General features: G+C 46.3%; 1 protein-coding gene across 1 annotated transcript in view; it reads left to right on the top strand.

Annotated features, from left to right (window-relative positions):
• The window catches only part of LOC142564053 (acetylcholinesterase-like), a 33,207-nt gene extending 8,995 nt beyond the window's left edge, over nucleotides 1-24,212 (top strand). Inside the window, exons 2-4 of the mRNA XM_075674871.1 lie at nucleotides 6,769-7,054; nucleotides 14,283-15,505; nucleotides 24,064-24,212. Coding sequence (XP_075530986.1) covers nucleotides 6,788-7,054; nucleotides 14,283-15,505; nucleotides 24,064-24,205 — 1,632 coding nt within the window. The 5' untranslated portion in view covers nucleotides 6,769-6,787 and the 3' untranslated portion in view covers nucleotides 24,206-24,212. The remainder of the gene's footprint in view (nucleotides 1-6,768; nucleotides 7,055-14,282; nucleotides 15,506-24,063) is intronic.
• Nucleotides 24,213-25,746: the final 1,534 nt, after the last annotated feature.

Genomic DNA, 25,746 nt, shown 5'->3' with positions numbered 1-25,746 from the left:
CTATCGCCCAGCAACTAAAACTCACGCCTGTACTAGAAAGCAAAAGTTGCTGTCCGTATTCAGCAGTATGCTTGGAAGTGCCACACCATCGATTTTCACTTGCGATTGCTATCTTAAGTTCGAAAAAAAGTCCTAAATAAACCGCCGACCCGGGATTGTGTATGGCCTGTTACTGCCGATTTCGATAGCCATTTCTTGTTCTTCACGCAAATGATATCACCGTTTCCTTAGTTCAGTGATGCCTTTCAGTCAACACGCCTGTCTAGTCCTAGATCTTCGTCAGAGAAGCGCGGGCTAGTGCTGGGAGCCTTCGGCGATAGCACACATACCTGCGTTTATGACGCGCCACACTGCGGTCATCGCTTCTTGTGCTGGCACTGTAGACATGAAAAAACTGTTTATTTACGAACATCGTTGCGAAAGCTGACATATAGAGTGATTTATCCTTGTTAGATTTCTTGATTCCTGCGCCTAGACACGCCCAGAGGACGGACTCGGCGGATACGCTAGGCCTAAGCTTCGGTGGGGAGCGATCTCGGCGCGGGTAGTTAAAAAAGCAATCTCAGGTGAAAATCGATGGTGTGGCACTTCCAAGCATATTGCTGAATACGGACAGCAGCTTTTTCTTTCTGGTACAGGCGTGAGTTTTAGTTGCTCGCCGAGAGCGCATCAACCATGTCTGTACGAGACGTAGCTCTGCGAAACAAACTGCTTCTCGACTTTGACATGGCAAATTATCCGCGAATTTCCGTCTCATGGCGTGGCGTAGTGCTAAAGTGACGATCTTCGGATCTGTAGGTTGGTCGTTCGTATCCTTGCCAGAGCAGTTTTGTTTTTACGTTTTTTTTATTGCACTAAAGCGCTCTTTTTTGCTTTCTGTATACAAAAAATATATATACGGTGTCCGGGCACCGCATATTTAACGCGCTAGAGCTGTTTTTCGCACGAGTAGCCAGTGCCTCCCAGTACGCCGAGCCTTCCCAGCGCCCCAGCGTCCAGCGCGCGGCACTGGGCCCATAATCCGGCACACTGGGTCCCAGTGGCACTGGTTTTTGCAAAAGGGTTGTCGAGCGATCGCTCCGAAATCTTTCAGAACCGTGTGAAATAAGAACACAGCCTCACAAAACTCCTGACGTCCTTGACAGACTGAGGCACAGGAAAAGCCGTTACTGCTCGAACCTTCTCCGGGTCGGGTTGTACCACGGAAGCATCGACAAGATGTCCTTGCACTGTAATCTGTCGGCTCCCGCAGTGGCACGTCGTTGAGTTTAATTAGAGCCCGGCCTTGCCGAAGACGTCAAGGATAGCTGCGACGCGCTCAAGGTGCGTCTCAAATGTAGAAGAAAACACAAGGACATCGTCGAGGTAACAAAGGCATGTTGACCCTTCGAAACCTTGAAGCACGGAGTCGGTCATCCGTTCGAACGTCGCGGGGGCATTGCATAAACCAAACGGCATCACCCTTAATTGATAGAGGCCATCTGGAGCGACGAAAGCGGTCTTTTGTTGGTCTTCCTCATCGACGGAAATCTAGCAATAACCAGATCGAAGGTCAATGGACGAAAAGTATTTGGCGCCGTGAAGACAATCAAGAGCGTCGTCGATTCATGGTAAAGGGTAAACGTCCTTTTTAGTAATTTGGTTTAAGTGGCGGTAATGAACACAGAAATGCCACGTGTCATCTTTCTTTTTTACGAGCACGACCGGCGACGCCCAAGGACTCGACGAGGGCTCAGCAGTGCCTTTGGCGAGCATCTTGTTTACTTCCTGCTGAATAACTTCCCGCTCTGCCGTGGACACGCGATATAGTCAGTGCTGAATTGGAAAGGCATGACCATTGTTTATCCTATGCGTAGCAAGGAACGCCTGACAACGTGGTCGATTGCCAGTGTCAAATATGTCGTGGTAAGAAACCAAAATGCGAATTACGGCGGCTGCTTGGTCAGGAGCGAGGTCCAGCGCGACCATGGGACGTAATGGGCCGTTGAGGTTCAAGGCATCCTGCGGGTAATCAGGAGGATCTGGAGACTCGTCGGCGGCAAAAACAGTGACGTGGTCGTCTTTCACAGACCGGAGCGTGGCCACCACTATGCCTTGAGGTAACACTTGCTTCGTCGAGCCAAAATTAATACCCGGGACACACATCTGATTAGCGGCAAGGGTTACAACGGAGTGTGGCACAGGGATGTCACGCACCAGGAGGACATCATGAATGGGTGCGACGACATAGTCGCCATCAGGCACGGTTGCCGCTGAGGCCAATTCGACGAAGGTTAGGGCTTTTGGAGGTAAGCGAACAAACGCGGTAGTGCTGACGGTGTTCGGTTGTTTGGGGCGAACTTCTTAAGTAAAAGGAAGCTCAAGACATAGCGTACCGGTGGAACAGTCAATGAGGGCAGAATGCGTCGTCGGAAAGTCAAGCCCGAAGATAAGGTCATGAGGGCAACTGGTCAGCACGGTGAACAGGACTGGAACTTGGAAGTCAGCAATTCCTATGCGAGCAGTGCACATACCCCTTACGGCTATAGTGACTCCAGTGGTGACGCGTACAGCTCGAATGACGGCAGACGTAAGAACATTTTTGAGGCGGCGACATAGATTAGCGCTTATTATTAACTTGGGCTCCAGTATCAATTAATGGCGTCCACGGAACACCATCTACGTCTACTTCAATTAGGTTCGTGTTGGTGAGGAGCGTCGACGGAGGATTCGGACAGGACGAACGTGATGCAGCACTGCCTCCAAGATCTACATGCCGTAGTTTTCCGTCCGGGATGGTCCTTAATTGGTCGGCGACGAATAGCGGCGTGCTTGCGGTGACGCGGACTGACGCCGCTAAGGTGACGGCGAGCGAGCAGGGCGACTGACATTGACGGATACGTCAGAAGTAGGCGGCATACGGCGAGGTAGTAACGGCGTGGGTCGCCATATGGACGAGGAGACGGGGAAAAGGAGCTTGAATACGCCGACGTCCAGGAGGTGCGGTAATGGCGAGCGACGTGGTCAGTGCATAGACAACGGAATCAAATGGGCTTGTCGTCCGGAGTTCTCCACTAGGCAGGGTTGCGGTATCTGGGAGGGGAATACAGATCGCCGTGGGGCGGAGCAGTCGGCACCGGAAGGGCATCAGGTCGGCGGACGGAGCAGGCAGCACAGAAACCTAGGTTTGCAAATTCTTTTCAATTCATTTGCAATTCATTTGCAAATGAATTTGCAAATGAGGGAGATCGCTGGAGCTGGTTGGTCAATGGTGGGTTCTAGTGGGCGTGAATGGAACGGCGCAAGACTCGCGGCGAACAATACGTGGGATGTGCTCAATTGAATGAAGCGGTAAAGTCGACGCAAGACGACATCGTAGCCGTGTTAGGGAGCCGGGAGAACTGTGAAATGACGTAGCGGCATTCATTGACAATGACGTCGATGGTGCACACACTGTTGAAGACCAACGAGTTGAATGCGTCGTCCGTGATCCCCTTAAGTACGTGTCCGGCTATGTGAACCTCAGCGATTTTCTCGTCGACTTTCAGGCAAAGAGCGCGCACGTCTTGTATGTACCAGACACGATTCAATATAAGACTGAACTCGGAGAGTAAGCTCTTTTCAAGCAGCCAGCTGCGACCGGTGGGATTTCCAAAGAGGCCGACGAGCTTCTTCTTCAAAGCCTCTCAGCTAGAGATCTCGCCCTCCTGTGTCCGGAACCAGACGCGAGGAGTTCCGCCCAAGTAGAATAGGAGATTAGCTAGCATAATGGTAGGGTCCCAGCGGTTGGTTTACCTATCACGCTCATATAGGTTGAGCCAGTCCTCAACGTCGGCATTATCTTGGCCGGAGAATACGCAAAGATCGCGGGGATATGTAACCGTAACCTACGTTGTTGTCGGGGTCGCAGCAGTAGAGGGAGTCGAGGTGTCGTCACTTGGAGCCATTGCGGAAAACGAAAGGATGTGGCCGCTGCGGAGCTCCGTGCCGCCACAATATTACGCGAAGGACGACTAAGTAAGACCAGCAACTACTTACGGCTTATAGTTACAAAAGCGGATGCAGCGCTAACCGGTTAGATTCACAGCGCCAGCCCAGTTCAAACAATCAAATATTACATGCGTGTAGCAATATTTTATATACAAGGGCCATTTAAACACTCCTGTAGTCAACTGTGTCTGTCTTCTTCATTATTTTGTATTTACCACTCCGCCTATGTAATTCCCTTGGCCCTGAGGGGTATAATGAAATGAAATGAAATGAAATATGACATGCCACCGCTGGCCGCCTTTTTTGCACTATATTTTACGCTGTTCTACACTACACCAGAAACGGCAAGCGTGCAAGGCAGCGGCTAACATAATAGCCTCTGGCATAGGGATCCAAGTTCTACGCGTATACTTGGCTCATACCAGAAGTCAGTGGTCTAAATCTAGGGATAACAGTAAAAAAACCATACCATTAAAATTATGCAGATCTTACGCACCGTATGAATCGACGCTATGCGAAGCATTTTGCCCGTACCTGTCTACCCAGCATGGCTCGAGGTTCAGTAAAGCGTTATCATGCGGAACAACGTCCTCCTAATGAGAGCAGTTGTGTGTGCAACACAAGCATGTGCCTAACAACACTACCGGATGTTGAGATCTTCATACCTGCTGGACGTACATATAATTGAAAAACATGGTTTGAGCCGTCATCTTGGTCATGTTGCAATTTGTGAAATGATAGGGTAAATGAATTATTCTTGTACGGAAAAAACCATCATCTCAACATGTGGCAAGCCGTACTGGGGGACTGCGTATTAGTTTTGACCTCCTGGGATAATTTACCGTGCACCTAATTCTAGGTCGACGAGCTTTTTAACATAAATGTGTTTTGCATTTGTCCCCATCGAAAGGCGGCCACCGCGTCCGCATCGAGGTTAGCACGCAGCGCCACAGCCACTAAGAAACCGCGGTGGGTCGTCATAGGATGTGAATCTATGGCTATGTTATAGGGTTTTCACAATTACTTTCGTACTCCTGCCAGGAAAAGACAAAACCTGTTAGACCTAGGCCGACCATGAAGGTGGTACAATGTCTCACAGCTTCTACGTAGCGTTAGCTGTTCCGAGGAAAGGACTGGAGCATGTGGGCCGATCCCGAAGTTGTATTTCCATGTAACACAGCGTCTCAAAGCCCTAGCTGGCGCGAGGGACGAATGCGGGTAGCTGGCACGTGACGCACCCGCCAAGCATATAAAAGAGTCTGGTTTTCTTTGCAACGATGAATGGGCGCCTGCGACTGCGGCCTATTGATTAGAGCATTGTACTTATGTGCTGGAGGGCAGACGTTTGATTCCACCGTCGGCCTTACATTTCCTTTAATGGAAGAAACCTGGAACTAAGCAAGGAACAAACCTACCTACCTACCTTCCACAAAGAGCCTTGAATGAGGCAGAAAAACTTCGCTTTGACGTAACATTATAGGGTAACCTGACGGCGCCTCACATAGCGACTTTGCATTTATTCAGAAAGGCAAAGGCCAAGCGGTGAGCGAAGTGGCGGCCGCGGGCATGTTTGGTTTTTGTTTCGGGGGATCGGCCATGAATCGAGTGGCAGTAGCCGGTCGCTGAAGAAAGCGCATTGCATTCGCGGCTCGCGACTCTAACTACCGGCGACAGCCTCCTAGATAACTTCTGTGCTTGTCGGATGACCGGAAAACGGCCACATACGTAGGGTGAAAATCAGCATATTGAGGGTAGCGGCAACACTCACTAGGCCCTAGGCGACCAGGGCATGGCGTCGCCGAAGAGTAGCGGCAGCAGACCACCAAAGTTATTTGCACTCTTCACATAATAATTACATTGAGTAGCGGTTGCGGACGGCTCAAGTGCCGTTCCTGTGTGGGGTGACCTAGCCAGAGACCTCAACGTAAGTGGCGCCTCTCTGTGGTAATTCAAACAGCAGCTGGTATTTGTTGATTCGCTATAGCTTCGAAAATAATTCGGCAATCAGATGTATGCTGCGGCTCTTTTATTGATGCACATGCTTTTTGTTGTCAGCAGCGAGCACCAAAAACGTAAGAGTGCTCGATGCCACCCTACGTAAGAGGCGCCACCGCCATTGTTGTAACTACGGCCGCTTTCCATTGGTTCAACCATCATCGGGCAGGAACAGAAGTTATATAGGAGGCAATGTACAGGCATACACACGACGCTGATGATGATGGCACATAATGTAAAGCGGGGTTCTGAAAATTACAATAGAAAGGGTTCCTTCCACTAGCCACACTAGCCATGAAAAGAGCCTGGTTGAGTCAGAATTGTCTTAAAATGATGTTGGAGCACCAACTCACTCTAGTGACACCTGTGGTAACAGCGCTTACTCGCATCCAACTTTTTAAAATAAAGAAGGGCTAGACTGTATACTAAGGAAAGAAAGCACGACTGAGGTGCTTACAGAAACTTTTCCTGTGCGAAAACGGCCCAAGTACTCGAAAATCCGTGCCATATGAAATCAGCGACGTCACACCAACGTGTCGAAGCTGAGTTGCCACCGCAATATTCTGCAAGTGAGGCGCTTCGCGTCCGGTCTCTCGACTAGAATTCAACTTTCCTTAGCCAAATGAATACTAGAAATTTTATAAATACTAGAAATACTTAAAAAAAGGATATTTTACAAGCCTAACCTGACCAAGTGTCGCTCTCAGTGTCCATTTAAAAGCAGGATAATCAATCCACCAATGTAACAAATTATCACTGTGTTTATTCGCGTAATTCCTTTTCACAAGATCTTTTAACGTGCAGGTAAGCAGAGTGTAGAGCAATGGCGGTCAAAGCAGCGTTGTGGGCGCTCCTTGCCCTCACGGCCCTTCTGAGTGCCACGGCTGAAGACCTGCACGTCGAGAGGCAAACAAGCGAGGGCCGTGTTCGTGGCAACATTGTGCGCAGCCTTGGCAAGAGTGTGGAGGAGTACCGCGGCATTCCTTTTGCCGAGCCTCCTGTAGGCAAGCTCAGGTTCCGTCCTCCACAACCAAAGGCACCGTGGGAAGGAACGTTAGATGCCACTGCAGGATCTACAGTGTGCGCTCAGGTACGTGTATAGAAGACTGCGGTAACGTGCGACAGGGGCAGGTTGCTTAATATTGTTACGTGTGGGAAGACACACGTAATAGGAAATCACGCTGCAAATAAAAAACTGATAAAAGGGGCAAGCGCTTAGTATTGTCACATTGTAGTGTAGATGAAGACTGCAGTCGCAAAAAACTGTGAATGACGAAACTGACTTGTGCCCACGAATGACGAAACTGACTTAACCTGTGCCCACAAAAGAAACTTACACTCAAAGTAGAACAATAGTGGCGAACACAGTCGGCGATCGTCGAAAATCTGATGAGTGGGTCAAGCGCGTCGGCTTTTATACATGAGTTATCGAAACTACCAGAGAAACGGCTGGTGCCCGCGTGTCTTCCGGAAATTACTACACAATTCGCGTAGCGCATACAAGCAATCAGATTACACAAAGTTCGGTGACACCAGAAAACCGATAGACCCATCGATACCATTCCAGCAACTTGCAATACATACAGGTGCGTCCTGCGCCCAGCAATAACATTTGTTGGACGATGAAACGCGGTCACCTCATGAAGATGAACAAGTACACGTGTCAGTGAACTTGTTCATGCCGCGGGAGCTCAATTGTCATAGAACAAGGAACGTCGCTTGAGCCAAGATCTCAATGAACGGACTTGATTTCATCAGAGCAGCAAATTCTTTCTTTAGCCTTTATGGGCCCCTAGCTGGCAATCCCCCGCCATCAGTGCAAGAGGAGGAGTAGAAAAGGCTAGTCCAACACAGGCTTATTGCACCCTCCTATTGAGTATAAGCTTACTGTCCGTTGCCTACAAACTATTTACTAAGGTAATCGCAAATAGAATCAGGAACACCCTAGACTTCTGTCAAGCAAAGGACCAGGCAGGATTCCGTAAAGGCTACTCAACAATAGATCATATTCACACTATCAATCAGGTGATAGAGAAATGTGCAGAATATAACCAACTCTTATATATAGCTTTCATTGATTACGAGAAAGCGTTTGATTCTGTCGAAACCTCAGCAGTCATGGAGGCATTACGGAATCACGGTGTACACGAGCCGTATGCAAAAATACTGAAAGATATATATAGCGGCTCCACAGCCACCGTAGTCCTCCATAAAGCAAGCAACAAAATCCCAATAAAGAAAGGCGTCAGGCAGGGAGATACAATATCTCCGATGCTATTCACAGCGTGTTTACAGGAGGTATTCAGAGACCTGGATTGGGAAGAATTGGGGATAAAAGTTAATGGAGAATACCTTAGTATTTTGCGATTCGCTGATGATATTGCCTTGCTTAGTAACTCAGGGGACCAATAGCAATGCATGCTCACTGACCTGGAGAGGCGAAGCAGAAGAGTGGGTCTAAAAATTAATCTGCAGAAAACTAAAGTAATGCTTAACAGTCTCGGAAGAGAACAGCCATTTACAATAGGCAGCGAGGCACTGGAAGTCGTAAGGGAATACATCTACTTAGGGCAGGTAGTGACGGCGGATCCGGATCATGCGACGGAAATAATCAGAAGAATAAGAATGGGCTGGGGTGCGTTTGGCAGGCATTCTCAGATTATGAACAGCAGGTTGCCATTATCCCTCAAGAGAGCAGTATATAACAGCTGTGTCTTACCAGTACTCACCTACGGGGCAGAAACCTGGAGGCTTACGAAAAGGGTTCTACTCAAAGTGAGGACGACGCAACAAGCTATGGAAAGAAGAATGATAGGTGTGACGTTAAGGGATAAGAAAAGAGTAGATTGGGTGAGGGAACAAACGCGAGTTAATGACATCTTAGTTGAAATCAAGAAAAAGAAATGGGCATAGGCAGGACATGTAATGAGGAGGGCAGATAACCGATAGTCATTAAGTGTTACGGACTGGATCCCAAGGGAAGGGAAGCGAGCAGGGGGCGGCAGAAAGTTAGGGGGGCGGATGAGATTAAGAAGTTTGCAGGGACAACATGGCCACAATTTGTACACGACCGGGGTTGTTGGAGACCTATGGGAGAGGCCTTTGCCCTGCAGTGGGCGTAACCAGGCTGATGATGATGATTATGATGATGATTGAGTATAGTGGGGAGTTAACTACTGGTACGTCAACGCTAAGGAAAGCAGTTGCACCCTTCACGTAATCAAGTCCTCGGTGGAAATGTTCGCCCCAGCGACATTCCGTTTTCAACAAACTCTAGATCACTTCGACCTCATACCTCCCGATCAGCTACTGTTTTGTTTCATTCCGTAAGAGTGAAATTCATAGTAAACATTTAAATGATAATCCAGAAGAAAAACAGCATGCACAGTAGACGTTTGCGACTTTGTGGACTCACAGCTTAAGTTTCAACGAGGAGGTTCTTTTTTGTAAACAGTTCTATTAAACATTTTGGTTGCCCCTAATTATGCCACACGCTCTAACGCCTTCACCCAAGGCATTGTGCCCTATTTTCGCTAAGTTTAAACTCAATGTGGCCTTTTGTTCTCCTAGGCCGCCAGTAAAACATGGGCATAACGCTTGTAAATGCCGCATCATTGACACATGCTTACTAAGCTTGGCATGCGCATCAGACGTGCGAAAAGAGCTACAAATTATAGATTTGTCTGCCGCCAGAATCTGTCTCAACTACGCTGTGTCGAGAATTTATACGTCAGTGAAAACGCATGGCAATAATTAACTTTTGATTTTATAGGGTAATGCAGAAATAACGCCTTCATCGCGAAGCTGGCCTTCCTTCTACGGAAACCTGATTAAAAGCGCTTGACATCAGACGCAACAGAAGACAATGACGCCATTCATTTTCGTATTCCGTGGGCTTTCTTCCGAGAGCAGCAAAAATACCCTCATAAATGATAACGCGCGAAGAGAGTATTTCTTTAGGTGTTGCTAAAGCCGAGCACAGACTGCATCATTTCCAATCATGCCAACCTGCTTAAATAACCACTAAAAATTTGCTCGAATACATTTACCTACCATGAAAACTCATCAAACTTTAAAACTTAATCTGCCTGACTCCTGATGACAACAAGCAATATATCCGTGCTCTAACATGGATAGCCTGGCTAAAACGTAACATTTATTAAGAGAACCTTTAAAGCGCAATAAACACATGGGAAACCACACGACAAGGCTTTTACTCCAAGTGAAAAGATGTATTGAAGAAGCATCACATCTATGCACATATAAATCAGCGCACATACCAAACAAAGCACCGAATTAAAATAAAAACGATACACCGATACTTACGCGCTAAAGACCCGAAAGCACATATCTGAAAATACATATGTGCCAACATTCGAGAAATCTTAGCAACACAAAGGGATGGCTTGACGCAAGCATCCCCTGTTTTCCTAATATGGAAGGCCTATCATAATTGTCGCGTGATTTGGTTAAAAAGTTTTAAAAACTGTCTCTGTCCTACATAAAACGGGAATGCTCCGACGCCCTCCGCAATGGGCAACAAATGCGACATCCCAGATGATTTTATGACGTCTGATGATGTCTTATATGTACGGGGATGCAATGACCAAATAAGCCTACATGAACCTTGCGACAGCTAAGCCGCATAGGTAAAGGTTATGCATTGCTCTGCTCTCGCAAGCACGAGAGACTAGCGTTGCTGGGAGAACGCCAGTAGAATAGTGCCAAGTTACAAACACGACACACGAGTGCCGGCAACGCGTCCCTAAGGTTTCCGCCAAAAGGTTGTTTCGCATGGCGCGATTTTCAGTCAGCGATACAGAGAATTCCGTCGCTCAGCGACCGCCGCAACATCATGGGTTCTCCGCGGCTGGACTCCAACAAGTTGGTCATGCCGTCGCTGAGTCTCAGAGATCGGCGCGATGTGGGAGGGGCAATGTGGGAAGAAACAAAGCGCCGTCAAAATAGGCACTCTCCTGTTTTACGGCGCGTTGTTAGCTCTGTGGAGCAATGTCGCGCGCCTGTTTTCGTTAAGTTTTAATAGGGCGTGCCCACCAGCGCCTGCGGCTCAGGACCTTCATAAGCATTTTACTGCGTCTTACGCTTACACGATTCGTTTAAAAGATGAAGCTGCGCGCTATCGAGGTCGGGAGTGGACGCTGCCTCAACATAAGGCACGTGCCCACTTCATCGCCACCGTCGTCAACCTCCTCATCGCTACAAATTGTGCCAGCTGCTTGTACTTGCACACTCAATAGTACCTTGTTCTTCTGCAAAAGCAAATACTCCTCCAGGAAAAAAGTTGTGGCTTCCATAGCAACAACGAAACTAGAGTGTACTAAACGAAACCACCCCACCGACGCTGTACGAGCCGCACGCTCATACTTGCGGTGTTGTGCAACGTCTCACTCCTCGCATCTGCAAACTATAGTGAAGTCTCAACGCTAATAAACGTTAAAATATGGTGTACTTATTCTATTATAGAAGAATAATAGAAAAAATGTAATACATGACAAGTTTCCATGTTGTTTTTATTTAATGGTACAGGCATGGATAGTTCGTGAGCAAGGGGCAGCATTGCGGATCGCTGCGACGGAAATCGCGCTGTCGCAGCCGCATGTGAACGCTGCCAGTGAAAATCGATTTGTGACCTGCGCGGCAGAACGATTTTTTTCGTCCCAATTGCGCATTGTGAAACAACCTAAAGGCGTCCACTTCGGCGTCCGCGATCCGCGTGGCCAACTCCGTAGTAGACGCTGCGGTTGTCTCAACGCTGTATGGAGCGGCGGGTGAGGCGGACATCTAGGCACCCTAGCAGCAGCCGGAGGAGAACACCCCACCTCACTCGCCTCACCCCCCTGCCTCGCGCGCCACAGGAGAGGGCACGCATCTGGGCTGCGTTCCACGCTCGCGTACGCACCGCACCTTCTCCCACGCTAGGCTCCGCCCGCTCTCGCCGCGTCGCTGTGCTGCGCAATGCTATTTTTATACTTTCATTTCACTCTCGTAGCTCTCTCTCCCCTAACTCGGGTAAGCTGCGGACGTCAAGAGAAACCCAGCGAGGCTCTAACAGCTCCACTGTAACAGAGTGCATGAAATATATTTCAGAAATTCTTCGCTGTGTAGAGTAGTAAAGCTATGGAACTTTCTATGATCACGGGAAAAATACGTTGAAACAGGACGTCAATATTAAGTCCAGCTCCTAGAGGCTTCACTTTATAAGTTATCCTGCGTAGGTACGGAATAACTGCAAATTTTGTTTTACAATCATCTCTAAGGCTGCGCACATTTCTCTGGGTGCCTTTCAATTTCTTAATAGATTTAGCACATTCTAATGTGGTAACAGTCTGCGCATAGCTAGCTTGTTGTGACTTATCGACCTGTGAATGTAAGGTCAATTCTGTTAGGGGTTCGCACAACTTTTTCTATGTTGAACCATCACTGACCTGCACGATTCCTATTTTCGCCAGTTTAAAGGGCACTTAACTGTAAACAAGAATAGCATTAACTTATCTGAGTAGTTGATACAAGCAGACATGATGCGTGTTAAAGGGCTGTCTTGGTTCGATGAACTGTAACTAATAACCATAGGGCAAATAAAAAATATTTAACTTGATGCCTTGTCTCTCTATTTTTCTTCAAGTTTATGCGACATGGCGTTAGGCATTAGTCACGTTACGGGGCAATACACAAATTATCTACGTACCTAAAAATATATTCAACAAGCTCAGAAAAATTGGCTTCCTACTCCGTACCAAGCTTGTTCTGAAATATGTCGCTCCACATGGGAGTTACAAATGGTCTGTGCATTTAAATAAAGGAAGAAGAAATTGGGAAGGTGAAAATATAATATTTGAGACAGCATGACATGCATTCAGGCGATATATTTGTTAAATTCTACCCTACTGAAGCCAATCGACCCAAAGAACATTGAGCCATAAGTGCAAACCGACTAAGGAATGGATATGTCACAGCGGATCAGATCCATGTAGTAAATCGAGTAATTAAGAAGTCTGGGGTGTAGTACTGCTCCTAGTTGATATCACAGATTACAGGACGGCGTTCGCTTCAGTAAGGATACAATCAGTCACCGCGGCGCTGTCTAGTCAAGGAGTACGGGAATCACATGTAAATATCCTTGTGAATGTGTATAAATAATACTCAACCACTTCAATTCTTCACAAAGAAGCGGAAAAATACTAAACAAGAAAAGGGTCAGGCAGGCACGTACAGACAACTTCTACAATTTTATTCACTGCATGCTTAGGAGCTTTAGGGTGGTTAGAGTGGCAACAGTTAGGAGTGACGATCAAAGGAGACCATATCTTCCACGTGCAGTCTGCAAATGACACTCTCTTTTCCACCATTGCTGTAAATGACTAGCAAGAAATTATTGAGTACATTAGCTGATAAAGTGTAAGAGTGCGTTTGAAAACAGTTTCCAAACATGCTGACTACAATTGAGAATTGTAGAGCACGAGAATTTGTGATTAACACCCAACCTCTAAAATATATCCAAAAGTAACATTTACAATACTAATTACTCACAGGTGAGCGGGGCAAAAGGAAATAAGTTTACAAAAGAATGCTGATGAGACAGACCGCATAGCGCAGGCATTACCAAATCATGACTGCCAGCCTGCAATCAATGCATTCTACCTGCACTAAGGAATGGAAGAAAATGTGGGGTTAGCAAAGAAGCTCGCGAAGCAGTCAACGAGTGATTCAACGCAAAATGTAGGCATATCTTTAAGACATAGCAAGACAGCGGTGTTGATTAAAGAGCGAACTTTCGTAACCGATATTATGGTTCATATTAAGAAAAAGAAATGGAGATGGCTTGACCATATGTGATGCACAACAGAGGTGAGAGATGGTCTACTACAATTACAAAATAAGCGCCTAGAGAAAGCAAGTAAGCAAGAAAGTACAGCACGTTGCTAAGTGTTAAGAAGTCAGGAAATTTGCAGACGTGACATAGTGTCGATTGCGCTAAAGCGGGGTAATTGGAGATCGCCGGGAGAAGCCTCCACCTTGAAGTAAGCATAAGTAGGATGACGATGATGATGATTCTACTCTAAATACCTTCTTGTATCACGCCTCTAATCTGCTTGTAAACTGTCCAAAGTGGAAATAGGATGCGAGTAATTTTGTCGCGGTAGATGTTCGCCGTTATGGGCATAACTGATGAAATTTGTACTGGTGCCCTTAAGTTTATTCCAGCGTCAGTGTCTGATCAATATCAAAACTCACTGCGAGCATTACACGATGTTACGCACACATTACACACCTCGGGTGCCTACGTTTTTGATGTGCAGGTACCCTTTCCCGGCTTCGGCATGGAACACCTCAACATTACGGAGGACTGCCTTCATCTCAACGTATGGGTCCCCGAGCTCGCCAGAAACGCCAGCTCGAGTCGACCGGTCTTGATCTGGATCCATGGAGGGGGCTTCACGTTCGGCAGCGCCAATGAGGCGAACTACAGCGGAGCCGTGTTGACTGCGTTTGCGGAGGTCCTTGTGGTGTCCATGAATTACCGCCTAAGCATCCTGGGCTTCCTGAACGCGAACTCCACAGATGCGCCGGGGAACGTCGGTCTTCTAGACCAAGTCATGGCATTGAAGTGGGTGCAGCGGAACATAGAATTTTTCGGAGGTGACCCACAACAAGTCACGTTGTTCGGAGAGAGTGCGGGGTCAATGAGCGTGCACGCACACATCATGTCACCGATGAGCGAGCGTCTCTTCAAGAGAGCACTCTTGATGAGTGGCACTATGTTCAGCATTGATGTATGGGACACGGTTCATGAGAGCATGGTCAAGGGTGACAAGGTGGCTGCCATCGTCGGCTGCTCCGAGGGGGGTACGATCGACCTGTCTTCCAATCCACAGAATATCATAAATTGCCTCCGCAACAAGTCCACAGAGGAGCTCGTTGCCGCGGCTGGACAGAGTGTGGCCCCCAAACTTATGTCTTTCTTTCCAACCTATCACGACGCCTTCCTCCCCAGGAATCCAATAGAGGCAATGAAGCGTGGTTTTTTCACGCCTGTCGATGTCATGGCGGGAGTCGCTTCCGACGAAGCGGCTATCTTATTTCTGTTCCCGCCATTGCCTGACCTCCTAGCGGAAGACCTTGTTTCAGTGTCTCAAAATAGAATCGCTGAGTCTCTTGAAGCCTGTTTGTCACGTCTGTGGAAGCAAGACACACCAGACGTGCTACGAATGTATGTTGACGACGCACCGCAAGGCGACAACAACGCTCTGAGGAGGCAGTACGTCGACTTCACGTCGGACAGGGTTTTCAACTGCCCGTTACGGTTCATGGCAGACAAGCACAGCGAACGGGGAGGAAAAGTGTTCGCCTACGTCTTCGCCCACAAGTCGGCGACAGCCACTCTGCCTGGCTGGATGGGGACGCCCCATTCCTTCGAAATACCGTTCGTTTTCGGAGAGAAGTACGCCGCGGATCCAGCATCGCCGGACGGCCGTATGAGTGAGGCCTTCATGCGGATGGTGGCCACCTTCTCTGAAAATGGGTTTGTTGCGGTTTCTCACCTTTCGTTGACTAAGAGCCAATCTATGTTTTGTGTGAGCATGTCCGGAGGCATACATTCAACTGAATTATAAGGTATTTGCTTTCACCTACTGAAAGTGCATAGGACTGAAGTAATCATGAACACCGTCATGGAGTATGCACTCCCCATTACATTGACTGCTTTCAGTTCTGCAAAGTGCACCTAAATGTCAAAACACAAGTGTTGTTACACTCCCAGCACCTTCGTGCTCAGAGTGTAACACGATTGGCTGACCCGAATGGGAAGGAAACGTACGATCTAGTTTTCAGACGATATAATGCATTTTCGCCCCGTGTGTTTGTAAACGTTATAACTAAGTTTCAACAACTCGAGTAAAACAGGAATACGCAGAGATACGAATAACTGAGATCAAGCGCTGACAAAATAATGACTTTTTATCTGAAGCATGCCAGCTTTTACTTTTATTCCTCAGAATATGCATGGGTACACGCCCCCCCCCCGCCCCCAGATACGTATACATTACACAGTCATAGCCTACCATGCAAAAAATGGCATTTCTCTTCCTAATAAAGCGCTAGATGGCGCACTTGCACAGCTATGTCCGACCTTTCTAATATAAAAGGCCTCCGTTATCTCGACTCCCCTCTTAGTCTTTCCTTTCCCTAGGAACGCATGTGTGTTTGTGTGTGTGTGTGTGTGTGTCTATGTATGTATGTATGTATGTATGTATGTATGTATGTATGTATGTATGTATGTATGTATGTATGTATGTATGTATTATTTATGTATGTATGTATGTATGTATGTATGTATGAATGTATGTATCGATGGATGGATGGATGGATGGATGGATGTAACGATATCCTCATACATGGGATGCATAAGGGTGTTTTTTTGGCTCGCATACGAATCCGCAAGGCAAGATAGTGTAGTCGTTCATGTCATTCAGGACATTCACAGCTATACTGTTTGGCTCTGTAGTTAATAGAAAATCTAAAAGTGAATTTCCACGTGTTGAGCCAGAAACCACATGGTGTAATTCAAATGACGACAGTACGTCGCAAAAATCTTGACATTCACGCTTCATTGAGCTGCCTACTGGCCTGCGCGACTTCCATTAAATAGGTGGAAAATTGAAATGGACAGCTAAATTTATTGAAGAAGTTGGGTACTTGTTTTGGAGAAAAGTTCAGGCACTCTGAAAATCTCTCCGATGAATCAGGTGGGCCATAACAGACGCGACTTACACAGGTGACGCGTGAGGACAACGATAGGGCCGCCCCCAAAATTTCCAGGCACGAATGAATGTAAAGAATGTACGCTTCCATAATGTTTTTACTGCCGATTAGCGCACCGTCACCTCACAACTTCACCCTATATCTTCAGAATAGCGTAAATTGACGAGATAATGACAACTCGCAGTATGCACTATCGGGTGATAGCCAGGTTTCTGTTTCTAAAACTGTATCTGCTGAAAATGATTCAACATAACGACACAGATGATCTCACTTGTGATACAGACAACGGAAGTCTGACAGAAGAATTCACATAGAAGCGTCCTGGCTTTCGTGTTTTCGTCACCGGATTTTAGAGGGTGCATGGTGCTTCGCAAGGGCCACTAGCCTTCTTATGGTACGGTCGAGGATGTAAAGTTTGTTGTCTAGGACAATCTTTTGAAATACAAGCTTGAATTTGTAGCCAGGCGTTCACTTCGTACAAGCTAAGTCTCTTAGCTTCTGTCTTATAAAATACGCCCTGTGCAAAAAGTCTTCTTCAATCTAAACACGTGGTGATTTTAGTTCTTCCTGTTTAGGTGCATTTATCAGTGCACCTTTGACTTTTGTCAGTGCATCAGAATTTTGTCATTGAAGTGGAGGAACTTCACAATCATCGGCCGAGGGTACTCTGGCATTTTCATCCCTATTCTATGCGCACGCTCAATTTTCTAACTCCGTAACATATTCCGTGTCCTTCCATGACTCTGAAAATTGCTCACGGATTCCTTTTAAAATAAGGTTATTTCGACGCATTCTGTTATTGAGGTCTTCAACTACTAAGCTTCACTTTATGCAGTGTAATAAGCACATTTATTTATTAAGCATCCCCCGTACCCGTAAAAGAGTCCCAGTTGCCTAGGAAAAATATATTCAGCATTACAGCTCAGCTGTACGAAATATTTTAGATGAGTTTGGTTTGTTTTTCAAATGTATTTGCTTCCTACTTTGCGGTCGAGGGATGATTCAACACTTCGACTGCAATCACGCATAGACCATGGCTACATTGCAATACCTCTGTAATGGGTAATATAAGGCGTAAAGGGGGGGGGGGTGCTAATATAATGAACATTGACCATTCCGTTGGCAGTGGGCATTTCAGCAGCATTCCGGACAAACAAAGATAAACATTGGACCACTCTATAGAGCGCAATGTCGCGCTATCTCTTTGTTAAATGTCATCTGGCTGTAGCTAGCCCACATAATGATTCCATCGCTTGTGCAAGTGACCGGAAGGAGTGTGTTTGTGGTTGACAGCTTGTGGTATACCATACAGGTAGTATGAGGACTTCTTTCACAATCAGTGCTCCTTGATTGCCCCTTTTCGGGGTTGCCATTGTTACATTCAACCGTCATATTAGTGCACAGTCAAACTTAGGCTTATTATGCAGCTTAAAGCTTCGAACATTATCGCCATTGGCTGGTGTTATGAAACGGTCTCATACAAACTCAATAGCTTGTTCTGAAACAGAAGCTCTGGCCTTGGACAAAACAAGCCACTCCTTTTCGGCCTTGAATGAAAGCGTACGGAGATCATTATTCTTACACGCTGGCACAAAATCCACTACAAAAATCAACTAATAACTTGTCAATGCAGCCACCTACATGTGACAAGCCACATTAGGTCACCGACTGCGGAGCGGTTGTTTGACTTTCCCTCAGGTCGTCAATTTCCTTTCCAGACATGTTAATGGCTAGTTGTTCCGCACTGATGTTGGACATGTTGGCTATATTCAAGCTACGTTACTTAGATTGCGCAATTTGATCAAGGACAGCGGTCAATTTGTTTCCGCGGCATACGAGTCCAACTCTGCCAAATGTTCCCTCTTCAGCAGATAAACACTTTTCTGCAGAGCGATGGCTGGTGCTTTTCGAGTAAATTGTACTGTATTAAGCAAAGTTCGTATAGCTTCTTCCCCGAGTGCCACTCCTTCACGCGACTGATCTTATTTGAACCTCCTGTAGTATATGAACAGTGAACTCGTTCTCGAGCCACAGCAAGCGTTGTTCATCCTCATCACAGATGCGTGCCATGTAGTGGCTTCATAGCAAGTGTCATGGATGTGAAAACGTTCATCAATCCTTTTCCTTTAGTAACTGCTAGTGCATGCTTCTGGATTAACATACATGGCACGCTCTACAGTTGAGCGATGCTGCTTATAAATTCGCCTTATAATGCGATGTAATTAGATATTTTTGCACACTAGCAGCATCAGTACTTCATGGTATGATCACTAGGTCCATAGCTACAGATTGACAAAAACAACGAGGAAATTTCCTATCGGTATTTTTACAGCGAAGCTGTTAAGGGCTACTTTCTCCAGTATCGTGTCGGTGTATACAAAAAGAATTTCATCAGCATTTGCTCCAGCATCGTCGTCTTCTTCCACAGCTGGCTCGTTGGTGCCCCTCGGCGATACTGCGCAAACGTGCTCGTGCCACTGTTCCCGCGTTCGTCGTCGTGATTAATTATTATTCACTAAAAACACAAACACGTAACCCATAATTGAGAAATACTTGAGAATAATTCAGATGTAATAATAATAATAATAATGATACGAAAAAGAAGAAGAACATAAATGAGAAATAAACTGTCGGGATTTACCCAGCGATAAACACCGGGGCCGCACGATTAAGCTTCTCTTGTTCACCACCTGTACGGAGTGCTTGGGCTGATCGTTATTTAGCTGTATCTTAACTAATTCACTGGTTAAACAGAAGACAATATATACATTCAATTGTGCAGGGTGACTGCGATAAAGATCGAGGCTTGCCGATCAAGATCAGACTGTTATTTTCGACATAGTGGCTAGCGTTTACTGTGGAAAACCATTACGCATAGATCACTTCGCGGCAGACAAGGAATTGCTCTTGATTTCCTAATTGCAGTGTATTTTTCTGCTTGTGTTTGAACAGTAAGCACGCACTTATTTCTTCAGCCAAGAGTGTTTTCATTTTAAATCACATGTATCCTCTCAAGAAATTATTTTTTGTTCAACCGTGGCGGAAGCATCTCTGCTGCAGAATGCCCTCGACTTCATCATGGCGTCTTTCATGGTGCTGTTCGGTGCACTGCTCAGCACCTCCTAGCAGGTGCGTAGTTGCTGTTCGGAAGAAACGGACATGGTTTGAGGCCTTTTGAGTCACGGCATAAATAAAAACCTGAAAACAAGCCGACAACTTCACCAACGATTGCGATACTACCTTATGCGAAATTTGAACGCAGCTCTACAAGTGTTTTCATTTCGCGATATATTGGCTGTCAGGGGCAATCCGTCTCATGCAGCCGGTTGCGGACGGAGCGAAGTGTGGCGCCACTGCCTCGCTAATCGTGAGACCGCGAGAGCGAGCGCGTGGGTGACGCGCGGGTGCGATTCGCAGCAGCCGCCGCCGACAGACCTCCCAGACGATGCGGGCAACTGTGGCGCTTTTCCTCTCACTCTTTCTACAGAGTATCCTCTCCCGCTTTCAGCCTCATGGTTCCGCTGCATCTCCTCCTCCGCATTCCTCCTCGCACCTTTCATCCCCGTCTGCGTACCGCGTTCGCTTTGTTCTTTCGCTGCGCTCCTCTGCTCGCTTAAGAGGGACGACGACGACGTCCGCGCTATGTCGGGGAGTCAGATATTTATCGACAGTATGATTACTGTGCACACACTTTACGTAAAGGAAGGCTTTTCTGGGCAACGACAAAACAATATGAAGAGGGAGGTAGAAAGGCAATTGTTGTTGCCGACAAACTTCGTGTTGAGAGTACCCCTGTAATACTGGGATGTTTTATCAAACGCGCGTAGGGACGCGTCACAAGACAGAAGCACTGATCAAGGCAGATAGCGTGTAGGGCAACACCATCTTCGGTTACATTGTTTTAACTCACGAAGCGCAGTTAAGAAAATCGACAAACTGCAACACATTTTGCTCACACATGACGGACAAATATGTGTGATAACTGAGTCTTAGTGGCATGATGCCATTATCAAGGCGAGATCGTAACGCCTGGTTATCAGCTTTACTCAAACAGTTTCCTACAATAACTACTAGAGGGAACTATGGCGCTGTAGCCGTTGAGCCACCATGGGAATGATGGGTAATACATGAATTTGTCTGTTCTTCCTGCTTGTTATTTCCGACGTCCTTGTGGCTTTCTTTGTTACACTTTATCTCATGACTGTCTATGCGTTTCTAAGTGCCGAAGACTGCAAACACGTTCAATGGCTGCTAATTGCAGTAGTTCGTCCTGTAATAGTAGTCAAATCGAAAGACGCCAAGCGTCCCAATGCGCTGGCTTGTCCGCGAGAAACTCACAAGAGCATTTTATGCTACTTCTCGATGCATACGTTCGTGGCGTGATGGTTTGTATAGCGGGCTTCTGTGGTAGAGGTCCACTGTTCAAATGAAATCCTACCGTCGGACCATTTGATTATTTTTATTTAACGTAATTATTTATTACACAGTATTTTGGCAAAAAACGACGAGTTTACAGTGTCAAGAAGCCTTGAGGACTCACAAGGAGGAAGTTTAGGCAAATCCGTGTACTACCCTTCATTAACATGCCGGCTGAACTATCGCGCTTATGGCTGCCGTAGACACTAGCACCAGAGTTAACTCTAGTATGAAACTCTATGGCTTGACCATTGTGGCCATGAATCTCCTTGCAGTGGTGTCACCGTCGTTACAACGTATCACTTTGAATTCGCACTTGCTGAATGATTTCTTTTGCATGATTGTTTACTTTCGAAACATTCAGTTTTTGGTGCTTCATGTTTTTCTCTGTGTGTTGTATCGAAGATCTGAGGCTCATGACTACCACCTTATTTTATAATCACATTTTGCGGCTCAGTAATAACTTAATAATACCAGCTGACTTCAATGTTCCCGCATTTGACTTGAATGCTATTAATTATGGATCCTCTAATAATATGGCAAAGATTCCGGCATAATGTTTTAACTTAGCCCTGACCAAATAGTCAAGGAATCCACACGCGGTATTTCAATACTGCTTGTTGTATTTGTAACGGAATTGTTTGCTGGAGCGTCGGTTCCAATTGAACCTTATATTTCAGACCCCAAACTAATCTCTTTTGTGTGGGATGGACACGGCTGGTAAGCTAATTGGAAAAAGTCCACTACAGTAGTGGCATTAGTCCACCAGAATGTGTTGGAATATATTATTTGCTGATGCATCTTCCCACAATTTAGAGCGATGTTGAGAGCTGTTAGCGCCACTTTCGCAACTGTGGAGTTCTGTACTGAAACAAGGGTCGACTTAACAAAGTGCATGTTCTCAACAGCACACCCCCCACACAGCACCACGGCGCACTACGCCATACTGTCCACTAATACATGTAGGCACTGCCCGGCTAGAAGAAAAGCGGCTGCAGGTGGCATAACCGGCAGCGAAAGACGCCAGGGATACAGAGCGCGCTGATCATCTAGAAGATGTAAAGGGCCTGATGGAGGCACCAGGCAGCGTGGTGCCATCTGTCGACGAGACGCAAAACGCCCGCACAGGCTACCTTGTCTCAGCGCCAAAGAGAGAGAAAGAGAGAGAGAGAGAGTGAACCTCTTACAAACACAGAATTTCGCCGGCCCGTATACAACCTCCGGCATGCTAAAAACATGACAGTGAAGTGTATGGGGACCTTTATGTGCCTTTTGAACGTCGCTATTGGAAATGACAAATAATATTTCAGCGTACCAAAAGTTACTGCTTCAGTGATATTGTGAACAAGCATGAGAGAGAACTCGGAAGCAATATTTTTTCGAACTTGTTTTCGCAGAAACTAACGCACATAATGCGGTACTGTAGAAATGGGTAGAGGCAAGCATGGGGGAATAAAAATTGAGGAGCGGCTAAGTGAAGCCGGAAATTGGCGCTGCTGCGCCATCATATTGGGTCAGTTCTCCTTTGTTGTTTACCATCATCATCATCATCATCATCATCATCATCATCATCATCAGCCTGGTTACGCCCACTGCAGGGCAAAGGCCTCTCCCATAGTTCTCCAACTACCCCGGTTATGTACTAAATGTGGCCATGTCGTCCCTGCAAACTGGTTAATCTCATCCGCCACCCTAACTTTCTGCCTCCCCATGCTGCGCTTCCCTTCCCTTGGAATCCAGTCCGTACAGCCTTAATCATCATCATCATCATCATCAGCCTTGTTACGCCCACTGAAGGGCAAAGGCCTCTCGCATACTTCTCCAACAACCCCGGTCATGTACTAATTGTGGCCATGTTGTCCCTGCAAACTTCTTAATCTCATCCGCCCACCTAGCTTTCTGCCGCCCTCTGCTACGCTTCCCTTCCCTTGGAATCCAGTCCGTAACCCTTAATGACCATCGGTTATCTTGCCTCCTCATTACATGTCCTGCCCATGCCCATTTCTTTTTCTTCATGTCAACTAAGATGTCATTAACTCGCGTTTGCTCCCTCACCCAATCTGCTCTTTTCTTGTCCCTTTACGTTACACCTATCATTCTTCTTTCCATAGCTCGTTGCGTCGTCCTCAACTTGCAGTATTTGTAAATAAATAAAACTTAAAAAGAACTCGCCATCCCGGCCCTGCAAAAGTGAATGTCCAGCGAAGCTGTTGAAAACCACCAGGGCAACTGTTGAGGGTTGTGTGCAATGCTTTATGGCTTTAGAGTGATGGTTGTAGTGCTACTTTAATGTAATGGTAGTAATGGGAGTAATCCTAATTCCGAAGGCACGCCTCTAGCCATGGCGGTGCCGCAACAACATTGAAATCAGTTGCTAGGCTGCTCATTTCATATACGAAAGGCTAGGGACGTCACACCCCACGTCGCAAGCTAGCGTCGCCGCGGCAGCTTGCGCAGCAGTAATCCTTATCAGGCAACGGATACGGTGAGCGTCACGCACTTCGCATCGATATCATAAGCGCCTTGTCATGAATTATGTGCTTCGGATGCTTGTTCTAAGCTTGTTCTTTATTCAAACGTATGTTGTTATTTGTGTCCTATGAGGGATTCCAAAGAATGTATGCACCGTTCGCTGCACTTTGCAGAGTGCTTGTAGCATCTGCCTTACGGGGGTATAAGCCATTACATTTTTGCTTGCTTACAGGGGTATGAGCTATCGATAGCGATAGTTTTCCGTCGACGGCCGTGAAGGAAACCCGGGATCCTAGCCATATACAGGTTCACTGTAACAAAAAGTACACCGATGCCGTGGACTGTTCACATTATACGCCTTGCCCTTTCTCTTATTGTTATTTTTTACGTAAATAAGTTGCCGTGACAAGGAGAATATCTCTCTTCTTCCAGGGTTCCAGAATTACCGAACAACCAGCAATGGCCACCGTACACGCGGAGTTCTCCCGTTATGATGGTGATGGACCACAATACCTTCAACCAGACGCTGGATTTCCGTGCAAGTCAGTGCGAGCGATGGAGGCCACTATTCTAAAAGAAATTAAAATAGTGGTTTACTTATCTATGTGTATTATTATTGATCAAACTTACATTCTATGACGACAGTAGTTAAGTTGGCAAATTTGCTAGTCTTTTTCCCCTCTGGAAGAAGTAAAATTCACTTGTTCATAAATAATTTGCGCACCATTAGAGCTAATGACAACGACAACGCATATAATCTCCTTACAAGTATTGCAACAGTTCTCTATAAATTTTTATTCCGTAGAATTTTTCTTTGGAGCGTACACTCGATTTAGTTTGCTGTAGGACGCAATGGAATACTGTTGCGGAAGTAAACTAGAAATCTCAAAAGTGCGATTGTCACGCACCCCGTTGCACGAATCAAATCTACATGGTTTTCTCTTGAAGAAATATTCACAGCCGACCAAAAACGGGCCCTTGTCCGGCAATCTAATGCGCGATGAGCGCGATTACGGGCTGGTCACTTTAACCTCTGAGCTAACCAGGAGGCTAACAGATCGCAGAGCGAGGCCCAATTAAACGACAATTCGAAGCTCTGGGACAACAAATATATCCAATCAATTCTTCGAACATCCGCAAGGTAGATGAATTTTCATGAAATGAAATAATTTTCCTCCATCCGCTTCGAGTTGCGGAATAATTCTACACTGCTTTGGCACAGTGTTAGCCTCCTGTTAGCAGATTGTCAGGTAGATAGGGCCAGTAATGGTTACACTAAATGGTATTTGACCTATATAGATTTCGTCTCTCACGCTTGCGAAGTTTGATGTAGGTGACACTGTAGAACTGTCAAATATTCCGGGCAAAGAAAGGTATTTGGAGAAGGCGCCTCTAGGACCGGACATGTGGGGAAACAGGAGAAGTCTCGGAGTACAAGTGTAATAGTGTAGAGCACGTAGAAATAAAATCAGAAGTGCTTACACATGCTGCTCTCTCACGGACAAAAGGGTGGTGAGATCGCGTACGGGGATTACCTTGAACCAGTGGTGGTCGGTGGCACTTAAACCGAAATGTCCTAAAAACAGCTCCATTTGGTAGCCATCAACAGGAAAAGTAAGTGTGCACATAAAATGACAGGGATGGCAGTCATCTATTCATGAAACGGTGGTGCCAAAGAATAGTACAGTAAGTTGCACAGTTCTGTAATCTCTGAAGAAGAAACGAGAAAGGTAGGGTGTGTTAATAAACAAATCACTTAGCACTTTTGGTTAAGAACAGATGAAAAAAGCACTAGAACAAAGTACCAGGCTAAATTTTCTAGACGAAGAGATAGCAAGCACAGCAGCTGGCATTTGGAAGACAATAGAAAGTAAGGAAAACTCAATAGTTCCGGCCTACATGCAAGATGATAACTGATGTTATGAGCAATTAATTGTATGCGCTTTTGTCTGTATTGACGAGATTTCCCTTTTTTTCTGCAACGAAGAACCGCATAAATTTCACTTCCTTTGAGAGGAAGGCAAGATAGGTGAAAGCCACCAAGAACTTTGACAGCCGCTAAATCGCACTCTGTTTCAAATGCCGAACATTGATAAACACAAAAATCTTTGTTTT

Source organism: Dermacentor variabilis, chromosome 11, assembly GCF_050947875.1.
Source record: "Dermacentor variabilis isolate Ectoservices chromosome 11, ASM5094787v1, whole genome shotgun sequence".
Classification (NCBI taxonomy): Eukaryota; Metazoa; Arthropoda; class Arachnida; order Ixodida; family Ixodidae; genus Dermacentor; species Dermacentor variabilis.
This window is presented reverse-complemented; position numbering and strand designations above follow the sequence as displayed.